The sequence below is a fragment of the Haemaphysalis longicornis genome, unplaced genomic scaffold (genome assembly GCF_048455015.1).
Source record: "Haemaphysalis longicornis isolate Haplotype H1 unplaced genomic scaffold, Haemaphysalis longicornis Haplotype H1 scaffold_3, whole genome shotgun sequence".
Lineage (NCBI taxonomy): Eukaryota > Metazoa > Arthropoda > Arachnida > Ixodida > Ixodidae > Haemaphysalis > Haemaphysalis longicornis.
Genome location: NW_027526335.1, coordinates 74,380,132 through 74,396,611, shown reverse-complemented (window position 1 = coordinate 74,396,611; position 16,480 = coordinate 74,380,132). Strand labels below are relative to the sequence as shown.

The 16,480-nt window shown below is 47.1% G+C and overlaps 1 protein-coding gene across 1 annotated transcript; it reads right to left on the bottom strand.

Moving 5' to 3' along the window:
• Window positions 1-233: 233 nt before the first annotated feature.
• Veli (L27 and PDZ_signaling domain-containing protein veli) lies at window positions 234-9,417 on the bottom strand. The gene is made up of 6 exons (XM_077703424.1): window positions 9,305-9,417; window positions 8,895-8,936; window positions 8,584-8,732; window positions 7,128-7,337; window positions 3,860-4,079; window positions 234-374 (listed from the first exon to the last, which is right to left on the bottom strand). Exons 1-5 carry the CDS (start codon window positions 9,339-9,341, stop codon window positions 3,921-3,923), a joined length of 597 nt encoding a protein of 198 aa, XP_077559550.1. The 5' UTR covers window positions 9,342-9,417; the 3' UTR covers window positions 234-374; window positions 3,860-3,920.
• Between the last annotated feature and the right edge of the window lie 7,063 nt (window positions 9,418-16,480).

The window sequence follows — 16,480 nt, the reverse complement described above, 5'->3', positions numbered from 1 at the left end:
TTTCACATGCTCATGTTCCGGCTCAGTCAGCTTCCAACGCAACAAGGAGAAACGTAAGGGTTACCTCGTTTATAGTGGATTCGAAGCCGAAAAAAATGCATTTCTGTATCAAGTATTTTTGCGCGACCCAGACTGTCGATTTGCTACACACAATTTTTACCTCTAGTGTTATAATGATTATCGGATATAATGAACTAATTTGCTGTCCCGATACTAATTCGTTATAACGAGGTTCAACTGTACAACTTTCTTCTGATGCGGGGCATTCCTCGCAGTGTTCCGTTATCTTGTCTTCCAGGGTGAAGTAGAAAGCAGGCAATCGACGACTGCAGATGACTGTTTTGGCCTGGCATGTGCTTCGCCTTTTGGGGCGCCTATAAAGGACGAAAGAAAAGAAGGGAGCAAAACACAATGAGCGCTGCCAGATCTCTCTTGAGCTTCCTGGCTCATCAAACCTCATTAGCTGGCAACCACATTCTGCTGTGCCGGTACCATATGTGGCCCAATGCAGCTGCTGCACCCTTGGGAAGGACCTAATAAAAGTATCCCTTTTCCTTCTCTACTCCCAAAATGAGTTTCTTGTACAATAAACTAAATGTGGCCAAAATGACGCAATGAACCCAGCGAGGCCAGATTAAACCAATGATGAAGCTGGACATACCTTGTACTGCTGCTAGCTTTATTTGCTTCAGATATCTTCAAGACAATAGGTATGGGCAAACGTGTACATTGGTGGATTCAAAAGGAAGGTGTTGCAGGAAAATGCACCCCAGACACCTCCTGCTGTGGCAATCACACCCCGCCCTCCTGGTTAGGGTCATAGAACACCAACCCCTATCCCACTCCTTGAATAGCCACTTTTGAGATCACCAGAAGCCTCTAAAAGAGTTCCAGTGAAGAATATATTTACATGGTAGGCCCATTTAAGAAACATACTAGATCAGCAGTAACTGTTCTAGTTTCTGTACTTAAACTGCAGAGTCCAGATGTTGGGATTCAGGACATGAGCTGTCACTGTAAACATGTCACTAAAACATGAGCTGTCACTCCCAAACATAGGCATGTGGCTGCAATAAGTATACCATAAGTAACCTACACAAGACAAAATATTATGGAAACAAGCTCGTGCAAAGTGGAAATGTTGTTGAATCAAGCACTGCATGTCCCGTTTTCTTCGGTGACCATGCCAAGGCACTTTTTATGCGTGGTGAAACTTCCAAATTCTAACACAACAAAAAAACACTAGTAAAAAAAAAACAACTCACAGAACACCTAAGTGCTTCTCATAAGTTGTGAATGTGATAGCTCCATTGTCCATTTGAACGCTGCTGAGTGCTTCTTTGAGGTTTTCACTACCCGTAACGTTTCTCAGTCCCTTTGCATGGTAGAGTTTTGTGACTGCATTTATGCAGGTTCCATATCAGACTTTATATGGTAGTATGTTGTGAGTACAAAGTACGTACTATGCTCTGTAGCCAATGGGCAGTTTTGGAGCCGTTTTGCAGCTACAGAGCCTGCACCGGCACTACAAGTGCTAATGTGCTATAGAACAAGTCTCAGCCAATGGGCAGACTCCTTTTCGAACCCGCTACACTGATGCACATCATTTGCACTGCTGCACACATCATCTAGACTTGCACCCACAGACGGTCACCCAACTCTTCACTAGCGTCATTCCTCCTCTCCTTTTGACATGGGGAACTGCAACTCCCCTGTAGTAACAATGCCATGTCACCAAATCCTAAAGGTGAGGGGGAGTGACATAGACGCGAAACTCAATAGAGCATTTATTGCTTTTGCATGTGCCTACACCGGCTTAAAGGGGCCATGGTGAGAAAAAACAAGTTTGGTTCATTCAAAAGATTGTCGCGTTAGAATCATACTGACACCACTTTTAACGTAAACTTCGCTCAAATAAGCTACATAATTAGGAAAAACGGGAATGGTCATGCGACCCACCAGCTCATTTCCCGCAACAGAACCTATGATGTCACATGAGCTAAGCTCTGCAATTGGCGGAGGCTGGCAGAAGCATACGCAAATTAGGTAGAGCTTACAAACTAGACGAACGAGCGATTTGCGCTTAAATTTAGGGCACATTCTTTACAAAGCAATAAGAATGATGGGACAAACAGTGGAAGTTACGAAAGCACATGTAAACATAGAAGTACTGATGCGTTCTGCTGTTCGTACTGCGCACAGCATGCTTGGTTTAGCTGCACAGCACTACGGGGCTTGGGGTTGTCTCAGACGACACTGGCCGATTGACGCAAGCAACGCTGTCTTACGTGACCCCATTTGTCGAGTGAGCACTGTTTCAGGGAACGAATATTTTCTCCCAGAACAAAAACAAGCCAAGTTTAAATGCGGGCAAAAACAAACCAAACGCTTGCCATGGTATGGTGGCGCCATCTAGGTTCGGGTAACGTAAAGAAACGCGGGTACAAACCTACACCGCTGTACAGGGTGGAGACAACCTTTGAACGGTCCCGTGCTGCCGCAATTGGGCCAACGGGCTCAACGCGTTATTCTTTTCGTTTCCCACGAGACCTAGCAACGCGAAACAGACAATATGATTCAAACGTCTTCAGTAAACCGCGTTGCGGCGATAATTTTAGCGCGTTTTTGACACAATGACTTGCTTCGGCGGCGAGCGAGCAACCCAAAATGGCGGCGCCAGTGTATACATGTCTCTACCCTGTACGGTGGACGCGTGAATGAAGGGACTCTAGGCTGCAGAGCGGTCGGTTCCTGTGATGTCATTGCAGACCCCGAAGACAAACGATTTAGCAGGAAAATCAAAATTTTAACTTAAATTGTTTAATTTCTCAGTGAATAAAGGATCGTTTGTATCCGGACAAGCGCTCGGGGCACTATAAAACACGAAATCTTTCGAATAAAACCAACTTGCATTTTCTCTCCATGGCTCCTTTAAAGGGGCATGATGAGAAAAAACAAGTTTCCTTTATTCGAAAGATTTCATGTTTTGTAGTGCCCCCCAGCGCTTGTCTGGAAGAAAACGATGCTTTATTCACTGCGAAATTAATCAATTTTAAGTTAAAATTTTGCTTCCCTCGCCAAACCGTGTGTTTTAGAGACGTCTGCAATGACGTCATAAGAACAGGTCTTCAAGCTAAACTTCGTGCAAAGCGGAGACTTGTTTACCGCTAGCCAACCTAGATGGCGCCACCATACTGCAGCGGGCTGTTTTCTGCCTTTGCTTTGTTTTTGACCACATTTGTACCCGAGTTGTTTTTGCTCAGGGAGAAAATAATCGTTTCGTGAGACATGGTGCTCACTCGACAAATACGGTCCCGTAAGACGCTTACGCAAATTGGCCAGTGTAGTCTGAGACAACTCCAAAGAGCCGCAGTGCTGTGCAGCTAAAACAAGCAAGTGTGCGCAGTACCAACAGCAGTACGCATTGGTACTTCTATGTTTATGTGTGCCTTCGTAACTCCAACTGTTTACCCCACTATTCTTACTGCTATAACAAGAATGTGCCCTAAATTTAAGTGCAAATAGCTCGTTCGGCAAGCTTCATAAGCTCTGCCTAGTTTGCGTTTGCTCGCCTCAGCCAATCGCAGAGCTGGTGCGTATGACATCATAGGTTCTGTTGTGGGAAATGAGCAAATGGGTCGCATGGCCATTCTCTTTCTTCCTAATTATATAGCTTATTTGAGTGAAGTTTATGCTAAGGATGGTGTCAGCATGATTCTAACGAGGCAGTGTTTCGAATGAACAAAACTTGTGTTTTGTCTGCATGGCCCCTTTAATTATACTTCTTATATCGTGATAACTTAGCCTTAAAAAACTACATGCCTCTTTTCTCAACTAGCTCAAGGAAAGACGGGCTTACGGCATCTTAGCGGCCCGTCAGGATCGGCTGCACGTCAGATGGGCAGGTGGGCTGTTGGCATTCAGGAGGCGTTCACCCGGCGACGAGTGGCGCGCTGCTTGTCGAACCGCATCTCCATCTCCTCCAGCACTTTGGGGGTGTAGCGCACCACCAGCTTGACCGTGCCTTGGGCAGCTTTCAGGAGCTCGACCGCCTTTTCATGATTCTCGCCTTCCACGCTCTGTGTCGGTAAAGAAAGGTAGATGGAATTAATAAAAACGATAAAAAAATGCAGGGAGAAAGTTATTGTCCCTTGAAACAGGCAAGCACGTGGGAATCAGTCATCTGTGTGTCGGTGCGTGTTTGCTCCCTTCACATGATGGATGCATCAGTGAAGAGAGCAAACATGCTGAATAATACCATTCAGCATAAACAACACTGCCATCGGAAAAAAAAAAAAAAAAAAGACCTCAATGCATGAAAATGCGACCAGCCCATTTGACGGTGCAATATCACCAAATCGTACCAAGTGATACCAGCCCTTTGTCCTTTGTACTGTGCCGTGCAGTTGTCAACAGACTTAAACCGTTCTCAGTCAGCCTGGTCATGGCCTCCTGTATCAGTCAGAAGCAATTAAAACACATCCACCGCAGACCACGCTGCACCTGCCGGCGGATCACGTTTACAGCCAAGATGCGCCTGTGATGCTCCGGCCAGCCGGGGCTTCTCCCTCTGCCCAGCCACGCAGCTGGAGAACTGGTCCAGCTCTGCTGCGAACGCTTCACCCATTTGCTGCCCCCTGCACACGTTTGCATGCAGGCTTGCTCCAGAGCTGCTGACTGTCTGGCCACTCGCTGGACGCTCTTCTTGATTTCGGTTTCAAAATCGCCGATTTTTGCAGACCGCTTGTGGCGTCCACGCGTGCATTAAAGCTGTTGTATTTTGCATCTTGTTTTCTTTTTAGGTGGACTATATGGAAATAGTGTTTTCAAGAGGTTGAAATTTTCAGTGCAGTGCGTGCATTGAAGCTGTTGTATTTTGCATCTTGTTTTCTTTTTAGGTAGACTATATGGAAATAGTGTTTTCAAGAGGTTGAAATTTTCAGTGCAGTTTGTCTGTAAGTGATCAATGACAGTGGAGTCACATGAATTTAATTATGTTTATAAAAGTCTGGACCATTGAGCTCCCCCTTGTTTACTTGCGAGTGCATTCAGTCTCGTTCTGCCACTAATATGTTTTGCGGTTCTCGGAAAGGTACGTGCCCATTCTTCTTACCCCTTTATTTCTACATTGGTGCTGCTCCACAAAATGCTGCCATCACACATGCAACGGACATATTAACTGACGATGCAGTAATCACCAATGTCGGGCCGCTGCACAAAGAATGATGACTTCAAGCTTTGGCTCAAGGTGATAGTGAGTATTTGAGGGCCACTATATAAGTTTAGAATAAACATTCAGCATGCATTTAGCTCGCTTCTCTCCCTATATTCCCCCCGCTACACTCATTCTTCAATCACCAATCACATACCGGTCAATTTCCAGTGGGTCACAAACCCACGAGTGAGCTCACACGTAACATTTCTGGCTGAACCGAGTGACACACACACAGACAAAATTTTTTGCATTAAATAATTTACGAACAAACAAGGTAACCCGAGAAACATCGCCTCTTTTGTAATTACAACTGTCAAGTTCTACCGTCACTCTACCACTTACTAGCTCATTTTATTTATGGCCACATTACTTTTTATATCTTCTTTGTTTAAACAGGAGTTGCCCATCAGAACCTGTTTTCATAACATCTTTTTTTTCATGCTAGAGCCAAAGTCTCCTTACACGTGTTTTACAATTGAAAGGGCTTTGACAACTTTTTTTTTTAAAACGACCCTTTGTTGCCAGGTGTGAAGACAAATGTTGACTGGCCCTCACAAACACAGGACAACCTGGGATTAGGGCACCACCAAAGTGAACAGCGGAATTTCTGGCACTGAGCAGGCACAAAGGGGTTATAAAGGTGGCTATCTCTCCCATAAACTTCGAACCACTCCCACCATGCCTCATTTGGAATCTGTTTTTTTTTCCCCCCACAAAGTTTCATATTTAATTCCCCCCATAAGTAATGTTTCGCACCTATGAAACGTTAATGTGCCTTGATGCAGTAATAGACAAAAAAGAATGTGACTAAATGCATAGAAGGAGTGAGATAAAAACAAGAAACCACATCAATATTAACCAGGGGAATTACTAGCGCAGAACGTCAGTCCCACAACTATCAATTGTATGTGTGAACCCGCATCTTACGATGATATGGTGTGGTGTTGTCAACCTCCCCATGCAAGCAATGTAGTAGAGTATGGATTATATCACTTATGTTTATGTTTAAAGGGACCCTGCAGTACTTACCATCGACTACTTGGAATGTACTTTGGGTAAAGTCTACTGTCCCAGCAATCAACTCCCACAACAATTATGAAAATCCATTCGCTATCACCGAAACTATGTGCGATGAGAAATCATGCATAACTGTTCCCTTTCAACTCGGCCGCGGACAACACGATGAAAGCTGCGTACACTCTCCCAGAGAGGGGGGCAGTTCCCGGCGTTCTCTTCGACGTCCTTAGATTACCACAGGCCAGAGAGTTTCCTCCTTTTCTCCGCAACGTGAAGGGGTCTATTTCCGGTCTGGTGCGACAAAAAAAGAAGACATGGCTGCCTGCTCGCAAGCGCTCCCTCAGGCTGGTAGGGCGTTTTTGAAGCAATAAACGTTTGTTGTTGAGTGGTCTTGTTGAAAGGGGAGTATTGAGTTCATCCTTCAAACTCTGTGCGCACTCAGAACACAAAATAAACGCCAACACTGTGCGTACAGGTTCAGGAATAGAAGAGGTTGGTACACAGCACTGACGACGGCAGATTGTCACAGGAAATGCGAGAAATACGTAAGCTGCGAAGTTGAACAGCAACAGCGAATAGGACAGCCACAGCTGCAATGACGTCGTTTAGGCCACGCCAGGGGCGCATATTGAGGAAAATTGATGAAAGCACGGTCGGTTTTTCGGCACCTTTCACAGCGATTTGCGCGCTCACCGCTTCACATGCACATGTAATATTTGGCTCGAGTATTCCTGGCAGTGTAATCTAAACGTTGCACAGGTTCACTTGCACTGCTCAAAGAGTGTTGCAGGGTCCCTTTAAGCAATTATGAGCTTACCAAACACATAGCATTTACCACTAGCCAACTTATCACACGGCAAACAGCACAGTGGATGATGATGCAAGACGCACGCACCACGCCGTTGACGGAGAGCAGCTGGTCGCCGCGCTTGAGGGCCCCGTGGCGGTCGGCCACGCCGCCGGGGATGATGCGTGAGATGTAGATGGGCGAGTTCTGCTCCTTGCCGCCCATGACGTTGAATCCCAGGCCCTCGTCGGTCTTGGGCAGCTCCACCACCCGCGGGTGGGCGTGGCCCTCGCTGGCCGCAAACGCCGCCACTGTCGCCTGCACAGAAGGATGTCGGAGGAGGAAGACTCTCAGCAGCTAAGAGTTCGTTCGATTTCGCATGCGCAGGCTGTGCACGCCGTGCCCAGCATTGCTGTTCAAAAGAGCACACAATGGAACTTTCACCACTTCATTTCAACAATCTCTGCGGCTATGGGCATGGATGAAAATCAGGCTTGCCATTACCTCTGTAGGTAAAATTTTGCCTCGTGAAACACACAACTTGCCCTAACAGATTGATTGATCGATTGTAGGGTTTAATGCGCTGACGCAACGTAGGCGATAAGGCGTGCCGTAGTTGGCTCCGGAATAATTTTGACCACCTGGGGATCTTTAACGTGCGCCGAGCTCTGGAACACACGCGTTTTTGCTTTTCGCCTCTATTAGAAAAGTGGCCGCCGCAGCCCGGAATCATCATACTGTCTTCCTTGTGCACAGCAGCGGAACGCCTCAGCCACTGAGCCACCGCGGCGGGTGCCCTAGCAGATCGCAAGGTCCATCCATTGTCTGTGCGTGCATTCTATGAGTACACATGCATTATGCACAGACACATAGAGATAAACAATCAATAACCTTGAGGGCAGAACAGAGGAAACGGTTCACTGTTTTTATGTTTTGTGAAATCAATGTTGCAAAGCTTAGGTAAGGTGTAATATAGGCATCCCAACTTCGTGCTTCGCATCTGATGCTTCACGAGCTACAAAACAGCTGTGCTTCCACTTCAAGTTTCTGTATAAACGAGTATAGCCTAACCTCTGGAGAGCTACCAAGTGCCACCTCTGCAGCCACAAAGGAAGAACCTCCCTTTGGACTGCAATTGCGACATTTAAATCTTTTCCATGTCGGCACATCGAAACAAAAAGAAAAGACACACAGGTCGGCCACTATGATTGCAAATAGGGGAACACATGTGGCGATAAGCCACATTGCACATGCGTTGTTCTGCTTACACATGCGTCAGCATTTTTGCTAATGTTGGCAGAATTGACTACTTTTGCGGTACACGTCTTTGTGGACAAAAATGTTTTCCCCCTCTCAGCGTGTGGCTTATGAGGTCAGCCACAGCAGTAAACTCGTACATACATGCAAAGCTGGAGCACTCCTCAAGATGGGTTTGTGAGCTCACAACGTTAAAAAAACACTGCTCTAATTTCGGCCTACAGTGTATACCTCTTTACACAGGAGGAACGAACAGGACAGAGCACTGCGCTTATGCAAGCATCGAACGTGTTCATTTGGCACGTACCTTAGCCGTGGCGCTAGCTCGAATGTCTGGGCTCCCGGAAATGTCGACGGTTTCGTAAACATGCTCGTAGACCTCGCGTACGGCGTTGCAAAACTCGCTCTGAAGGACCTTCTGAAGTGCAGCAAGTTTTTGGGCGGGAACTTCGCCACCTGTTCAGAGAAAATACTTGTATTCTACTGCGTGGCAAGTCATTAAACGGCAAAAGAGAATCAACAAAGCAAGCAGTGTTGATCAAGATGATGCGATCCTGATCAAGAGCGTATGCGCTATGCTGAGTAAACAAACAACAATTGAATGTGTGCGTGACTTACTACGTTGGAGTTTCTCCAGAAGTTCACAGGCGCGCTTGATATCTGCAATAACAGGACACTGACAACTTTAGTGGCTTGAGTGGGTAACGCTCACACGGCAGTCTTGCCAAAATGATTAAGTTTAGCCGGTTTTTTGGCGAGTAAATGTTAACGCACTGTAACTAACACTTAGTGTAACACGTAGCGTTCCCTAAGAATGCGAATGAGCGCGGAGGATTTCAAGTTATGCAACGTAAACACCATTTGTCCCGTCAGGAAGCGCTCCCGAAAAAACGACTGCCAGCCAAAAAGACAGGGTGCTGCGCTTGGATTTGTAGTCGCAGCTTTACGCGACGTATTGCTTTTTCTTCCGAAGCAGAAATAAGTAACGTTTAGTTCATTATTTACACGAAATTAGCAACCACGCCTACCTCTTTCGAGCATCAACGATTCTCCGACGGCAGCCATGTTTAAATATCTCTACCCCAGAGCCACCTGCTGGATCCGGGTCGTGCACCCGGCTGTGGCGGGAGGCTCGAAATGGGATCCGGACATACCGGTGTGGGGCATTGCGGTGTTGGGTGCCTCAGCCCAGACGTCTCGGTGCATAGATGCTTTATGCGCACAGAGCTTCCGTTGCCTGTTCCTTTCTGCTTGAAATTTATTGGTGGACTGTCTTTTTTGTGCACGTTTGTTTGAAATCGTCACAGCTTTTCAACCGTCACGGAACGTCCAACGCCGTCACATGTGTTTATATCCTGTTAAGTCAACATTATTCGAATTATTACTTTCAAAAATATATTAAGAGTGTACAACAATTAGGTGTGCCCAGCATTCTGTAGAAAAAACAAAATAACTTAGCAGCCTGCAGGCAAATCCCTTGCCGGCAGGCTTTGCTGCAGGTGAGGAGCTTTTTATATTTTTTTGCAATGGCCACTTTATTAATTTTTTTTTGTCTTTTTACGAAACTCACAGGTAGCTATATATGCAGCGCTCAACGCCAAGAGAAGGCCTAGACTTGATCACGAACACGCTTAGTACTTAGTGGGGCTACAGGAACTTTCTGAGGTTAGGAAAAGCATTGGAAAAATACTTCAGGTCCCTCGGTAAGCCTTCGGACCAGCCGCAACAAGCGGTCATTGTGAAAGGAGATTTGTTGAATGGCTTGACTCCACTGCACCACTGACCTCTACTAGTTTTCTGCACCTCCCCTCTCCCGTATATACTACTGTATATATAACTATAACTCCCCTCATCTGTACATATGTTATAATCATTTTGACATGTCCTATATATTGTTAACATACAGTTGAGGAGGCAGCCAGCCAGGCGCGTAGCCGGGATTTTTTTTTTCGGGGGGGGGGGGGGGGTTAAAGTTGTTCTCAAGCTCCCCCCCCCCTCCCCCCACCCCCCGACAGAACAAAAATCGCGGTAGTTTGTAAGCGTCCCTAAAGGCTAAGAAGACAAAATACACGTTTGTTTCATTAAATAGACTCCATTGCCCGGATAGCAATGATACCAATCAAAGTTTGCGGAGATAATTTCTGTTTACAGTGATGATTCCGAGCTCGGTCATTTTTGTTACTTAATTAATGCTGTCTGTTGCTCAAAATCCAGGCAGAATCACATCAGCGCGCACCCGTATGTGGGAGATGGGGGAGGGGGTAGGGGGGAGCGCGGAAGTGTGCTGGTGTTCTTGAAAGGGCCTGTGGTCTGTAGCATGTTTTTTAAAATGACTACATTCGTTCATCATGCCAAATCGATTGAGCATTGAAAGAACGATACTCTTGAGCCCACAAAACTTCAAAGAAAGGCCAGATAGAGGGCAAGGAAAATTCTACTAGAAAGGCACGTTCATTTCTTCGCCACCAGTACGAAGGCCCTTCACTTGCGCACACTGCTATGATGATTTTAAAATTAGGTGTAGCAGTGGATGCACGCGTCCGTATGTAACGGGACAACAAAGGTCGCGATGACGGGCACACCATGCAACAGCGGCTACGTTACATGTAGTCGCGTGCCTGTAAATGAAGCAAACTATACTAAAACTGCAGCGAGAACAAATATATATTTTAACTCTTCATGTACTTCATGGACAGTGGTAACTCTTCATGTACGTGTCCCGATACGCTCTGAGTAACCCTCGCCAACTTTGTGCATCATAGGATATTCAGGCGGATATGAGTTGCATTTACGTTTTCCCTCGTTCAAAGTTACCTATCCGCTTCATCGTGGGCGCTCCTTTCAACAACCAATTCAAACGTAAATATTGCGTTTGAAATAAAACCAGATACAAATTTTTTGGCTCTCAGACATAAATTGGTACTGTGACATCGTGTAAATATTAGGAAGCGATTATTTAAACATTAAAGGACTGCAGGGATAACGCAAGGATAAATCAATGGTCAGGGGAAGAAAATCTCTGTTGTGCGTTGCCACTTCCCAAAGCAAGGGCGCTGCTGTCCTCGCGCCGTTCTGTCATATCGCCGTTGTGACTCCGGTCCCTGAATATACACTGCTCTGGGCAGCCGCCGCCCAGGCAAAAAGCGACCGTGGACGCAATGGAGGGGCTTTAGTTGTGACTGAGGTCGAAGATGGCCATCGGGTATTTGTTACTGTCGCGACCGCTGTCTGCAGGGCTGGTGACCGTCGTGCCTTCACGTTTAGGAAGCCGGGAACTCGGGCGGCGAGCCGCAGCGTGCCGCAGAAAATGACTGTCTGCAACACCGCTTTCAGAAGGGGACACGCAGTGCGCGCAAGCTGAGACCAAGGAATCATCCCACGTCAACACCCTCCCGGGCTCCACAGAAACGCGAAAACGAAAAAAATGAAGGGGGACGCACATAAAAGGGGCATACTTTACCGCATTCAGCTAAAGCACACATTTCGCCTAATACCCTGACCCATCGCTTTCTTCAGTTAACTTTCAGGAGTATTGACTGTCTGCCACCGCAGCTTGCACGTGGTTCTGCTTACACACACAAAGATCGTCTTTTCCCTTTCCGGCTTTCATCGTACCAGTCTTCAGCCATCAATGGCTGGTGGTCTCTCTTTTTCTACGCTGCCAGTATAGTGCGGACCACTCCTTGCTTCCCCGGCCATACCGTGATGAGTCAATCTCCTCTACTGAGAACTACTCAGCCGGCCAATTATTCTGTGTGGCGACATGCCACACACAAAGGGACACACACGCACGCCTTTAGCGTCCCGTGAGCTGAGCTTACCCTAGGGCGCCATCGCTTTTGGAGCTGCACCCTTCTGCAATTATCCCGACGCGGGCGCTTCGTTTTGTGTAAGCACCAATGCTTTAGGACAAGTATTGAGTCGTGAATGTTTTTAATAGTAGCACGTCCAAAGGTTGTGCGCCTTTGTTCACGGGCGACGTCCTAGACATAACTATAGCTCCTGTATTTATAGGGCTTTAGGCATAACAGGCAGCACGGCGCGGGCCGGAAAAATTTGAGGGAGGCGGTGAAGGCTGAAGCCCCCCCCCCTGGCTACGCCGCGTGCCTTCAGGTGACTCATCCACGTACACCCCGGTAGAGAGCTTGCGAGGAATTTTTCCCAGGCCCTTGTTGGCCGATCTTAACAAGGCTTGTACCGAGTGGACTAGTCGGGCTAGAGGGGCGAAACGCACCGCTGAAGAAAGCACTTTGCTTCCAGTCTTTTTTTTTTTTTTTTTTCGGGGGCCCCGAAAGTTGCTAGAAAACCGCCGTCATTCATAATTATCCCTTGCTACGAGCCTAGTTCGCCAATTTGGTGAAAAGGAGGCGCTATGCGTGGTGCTGTGGGCAGATTATGGTTCCTTAAAAACCACGGAGTGAGTAGGGGGAGGGGGTTCAGTGAAAATTTCGGAGGGGGGGGATTTGAACCCCCCCCCCCCCCCCCTGGCTACGCCACTGCAGCCAGCACTCTGGTGTATGGGCTCCTGCCTTTTGGCTGCCTCTGGCTCTCAGCTGTATGGAAGTTATGCCAATAAGCTCCTATACTTGCACTTACGTCACTTACGTCACTGTAGCTTGCACTTACGTCACTGTAGCGGCCATCTTGGAGCACCGCTTGCACGGCGGAAGGCCGTGAACTTATCTCCCCCTCCGATCTCGAGTAGCACTGGGAAAGCGGAGAGCAGTACTCCAGAAAGGGCTGTGGGGACGTCACATGCAAGCTATGTATTGAATCCTTTCACAACTCTAAAACGTTCGCTTATTTCACCTTGGCTATGGTTCCCTGCACCTTGGATGCCGTAAAACATTACGCATTAGGGCGCTCGTTCCGAATAGACAGCGTTCATCGATTGGAACTTGACGTGAGCTGCGGATAAATGAGACCACCGTGGGTTCTTTATTACGCACCGAAACCACGTGCACACAGGTATTATTGCTTTCGCGTCAGAAAAACAGTGCCTCTGCCGGAAATCGGACCTGGCATTGCAATTCTCAGCGGCCAAGCGCCCTCGCCGCGCCCGCCGTGGGTTAGACAGCAATCGTGCAAATGAATATATCGCACTCTAAGCCAAACACATGGTTCAGCTTCACCACAACGCACTCCATGCCGCCAATTGAGCAAATTAGGCCAATGACAGCAATGTGCATACCATTCAACTCAGAAAAATGTGATCTGCGCTGTGGCCCTACGCATTGCAGAAGCCACGCTTGCATTACCTACGCTTAGTTCCTGCGCCAAGTGGTTGGGACGTTATCTAGCCGTCCAAGCAGCCCAGCTTCTCCTCCTGTCTAGTTTCTTACTCTATGGTCCTGTCTCAACCCCTTCGATACAGCACCTTCTTTTTAACAGACTTTGAGAGATGGCGGTTTGAGAAGCCGACCTCTTTCCTGTTTTGTTGCGCATACGACTTCGAGAAAAAGTGCTGGTATCCGTATTCTTCAATCGATCAATCAATCAATCAATCAATCAATCAATCAATCAATCAATCAATCAATCAATCAATCAATCAATCAATCAATCAATCAATCAATCAATCAATCAACCATCAGTCTTGAAGAGGGAACAGCACGCGCAGGTAAAGCGAACACTTCGCTCGCATGTCATTTCCTATTGTTCGTCAATAGTTGAGTACTACCCTTTTTCACGTCTGTAACGTTTCTCTCAGACCTTGCAGAAGTAGCGAGGCAAGGTAAGTTTTTGTGGCGAACTACACTGTAAGGGAAAGTTAAAAAAAAATCCCAAATTAAGTGGAGAGGCTTGAAAAGCGCGCAGGGCGCGTGGGAGCAATCTAACGGGGAGTATGGCAGACCATGCACTACAGGCTCCGAAGCAATGAAACTGCGGATGCCCGGGAACGTGGTACATACCGTTCGATAAGCAACTCGTAATGACCGCGACCTTTCCTGCGTGCCGCCGTCTTCTGAGCCCTTGTCAGTGCGGAGATCTTCAAGGTGTGTATCGATCTACCGACCTTGTTCTCAAATCAAGCGATGATCGCGTTTCGGGCAATTAGAGTGCTGCAATCGTGAACAACGGAGAGCGAATGAAGTCGGTAGAAGTCGCAGCAGAAAAGTTGAAGCCTGACAAAAGTAGGGGTCCCTATTTAAGTCGCGCCGCAGACGAACTGTCATTATTCCAACTCCTTGATCGTGAGGAAGCACGTAGACGTGGCTGCTTCCCCAAAACAGAGAACATGGTGAGACCAGCGAGCTTGCTCTTGCAGTTTAAACAAATCACGTTGCGTAGGAAATGTGCGTTTAAGACAAGGAACAAGATAGGAACGAAATTATATTTTTTTCTTCCTTGTTTTTCAACAGCCAAACACGTGGCACATGTATAAGGACAAGTACGTCAACCGAACCTTGCGGTTCACGTCTCAGCCGGTGAGCCTTTCATTGATTGCGCGTATTGGTTAAATTTTTATTCGCTTGTAGTGTGAGTTGGCGTGCGCTTTTAAGTGATTGAGCAGGGAGCTGAGGTGCATATAAAATTGTGCTTTGCGGAACGTTGTCGCTTGGAAGAATCTTTAATGGTACGAACAGTTTAGTGGACAGATCTATACCACAACGGTCTGCAGTACACAGTTAACCATCCACGCGCTTACTCCTCGAAATGCCATTCTTCTGTTTGCAATCTGCTTGGGGAGCGGAATGTAGCGCGCACTTTGCTCAGGACGTATTGGCGTCTCAGTGGAACGACTTTAAAAAGACAAACTGAACACTCGCGCAAACGTCTAAAAGCATGTACAAGGATTCAAGAACCGCATGAAAATATCTCAAGGGGCATTACATAAAACTTTGTTTAAATGAAATCATAAGAAATAATTTTTTTCTTTAAAATTATACGTACTTCCATGACAATTTTGTTTTGAGGACGAAGGGTGTAGTATCCCATTTTACCCGCCGCGGTGGCTCAGTGGCTAAGGCGTTGTGCTGCTGAGCCCGAGGGCGCGGGTTCGATTCCCGGCCGCGGCGGCCGCTTTTCTGGTGGAGGCGAAAAGCAAAAGCGCCCGTGCGTTCGAGACTTCGCTACACGTTAAAAATCCCCAGGTGGCCAAAATTATTCCGGAGCCCTCCACTACTGCGCGCATCAAGCCCTGGTGGTGTAGTAGCTTCGGCGCGTTCAACCCCACAATTAATCCCACTTCTGAGAAGTCTCGCAATGTGAAAACAATTCTTCGCGATCCCACTAACATTCACTTATGAACTCGTGAGTACCGTCCCAAACCATCTGTGTGTTCATAGCTCACCATATATCCGGAGTCTCAAGTGGCTCCCAACACCTCCCTACGATGAAACAAACCCCTCTCCCGAATGTTTGGAAAACAAAAACTACACTCGGGAACAAGTTAAGAACGGCAGTAGTTCATGTACGGTATCACTCCGCCGAAGCGACGGACCCAGATGTCAACGGGGCGCACGTTTTGAAAGGAGATTGCTATGAATGCGTGATATATCGTCTGCCTTTTCTCACGTAGTTTGTTTGTCGTCGCTTAGTTTATAAGCCTAGTTTCTAAGCCTACTAAGTCCAAAAAATCATGGAAATGGCTCGTACCATGTTCAAAATATTTCCAGTAACGCCCTACTCGCGCCGCGCGTAGTAACGTCCGCGACTGCGGTGATGAAGCGTTGCCGTTTTTAAATTGTATTCGAGTATAGTATTGTGCACTAGTATTAACCAAGAATGCCTGACGTCCCTTCGCAGGGATTTTACTAATCGGGACAAGAGCACGGTTTTGCTATATGCATTCGTTGCTTCACGTAACACTTCACCGTTTCTGGCGGCCCCTTCTTGGCTGTATCGAACACACTAGGGCTGCCAGGGTTATGCAAGAGAGATTTACGCTAGCTCGAGGAAATCTGCCAGGGCTCGAATAATCAGCGCTTTGCAAGCTCCCTAAAAACTACCAAGTACACGTCGGAACATTTGACATTGCTTGCCGGACAAGCCGCATCTTCTTAATTGTTTCATCATCAGCCTGTACGGGATGGGCTATTTGTTAGAGTTTGTTTTGTGCATTAATTTTTAGTGAGCACAATTTTTTTGCTGTAATCATTGGCAACTCACTGCGCATGGATTTCTAGTTCGTTCGTTTAGACTGAGATTCTAACTGAGCTGATGACTCGGTTATACGCCTCGAGATCTGCCTGTAGTGACGCCAC

Excerpts from the sequence above, each read along its gene's own strand:
- Veli (XM_077703424.1), bottom strand. The coding sequence starts at position 9,341 with ATGGCTGCCGTCGGAGAATCGTTGATGCTCGAAAGAG. Across the intron at positions 7,338-8,583 it reads GAGCTAGCGCCACGGCTAAG|GCGACAGTGGCGGCGTTTGC; the intron begins GTACGTGCCAAA and ends CCTTCTGTGCAG. Across the intron at positions 4,080-7,127 it reads TGCTCTCCGTCAACGGCGTG|AGCGTGGAAGGCGAGAATCA; the intron begins GTGCGTGCGTCT and ends TTACCGACACAG.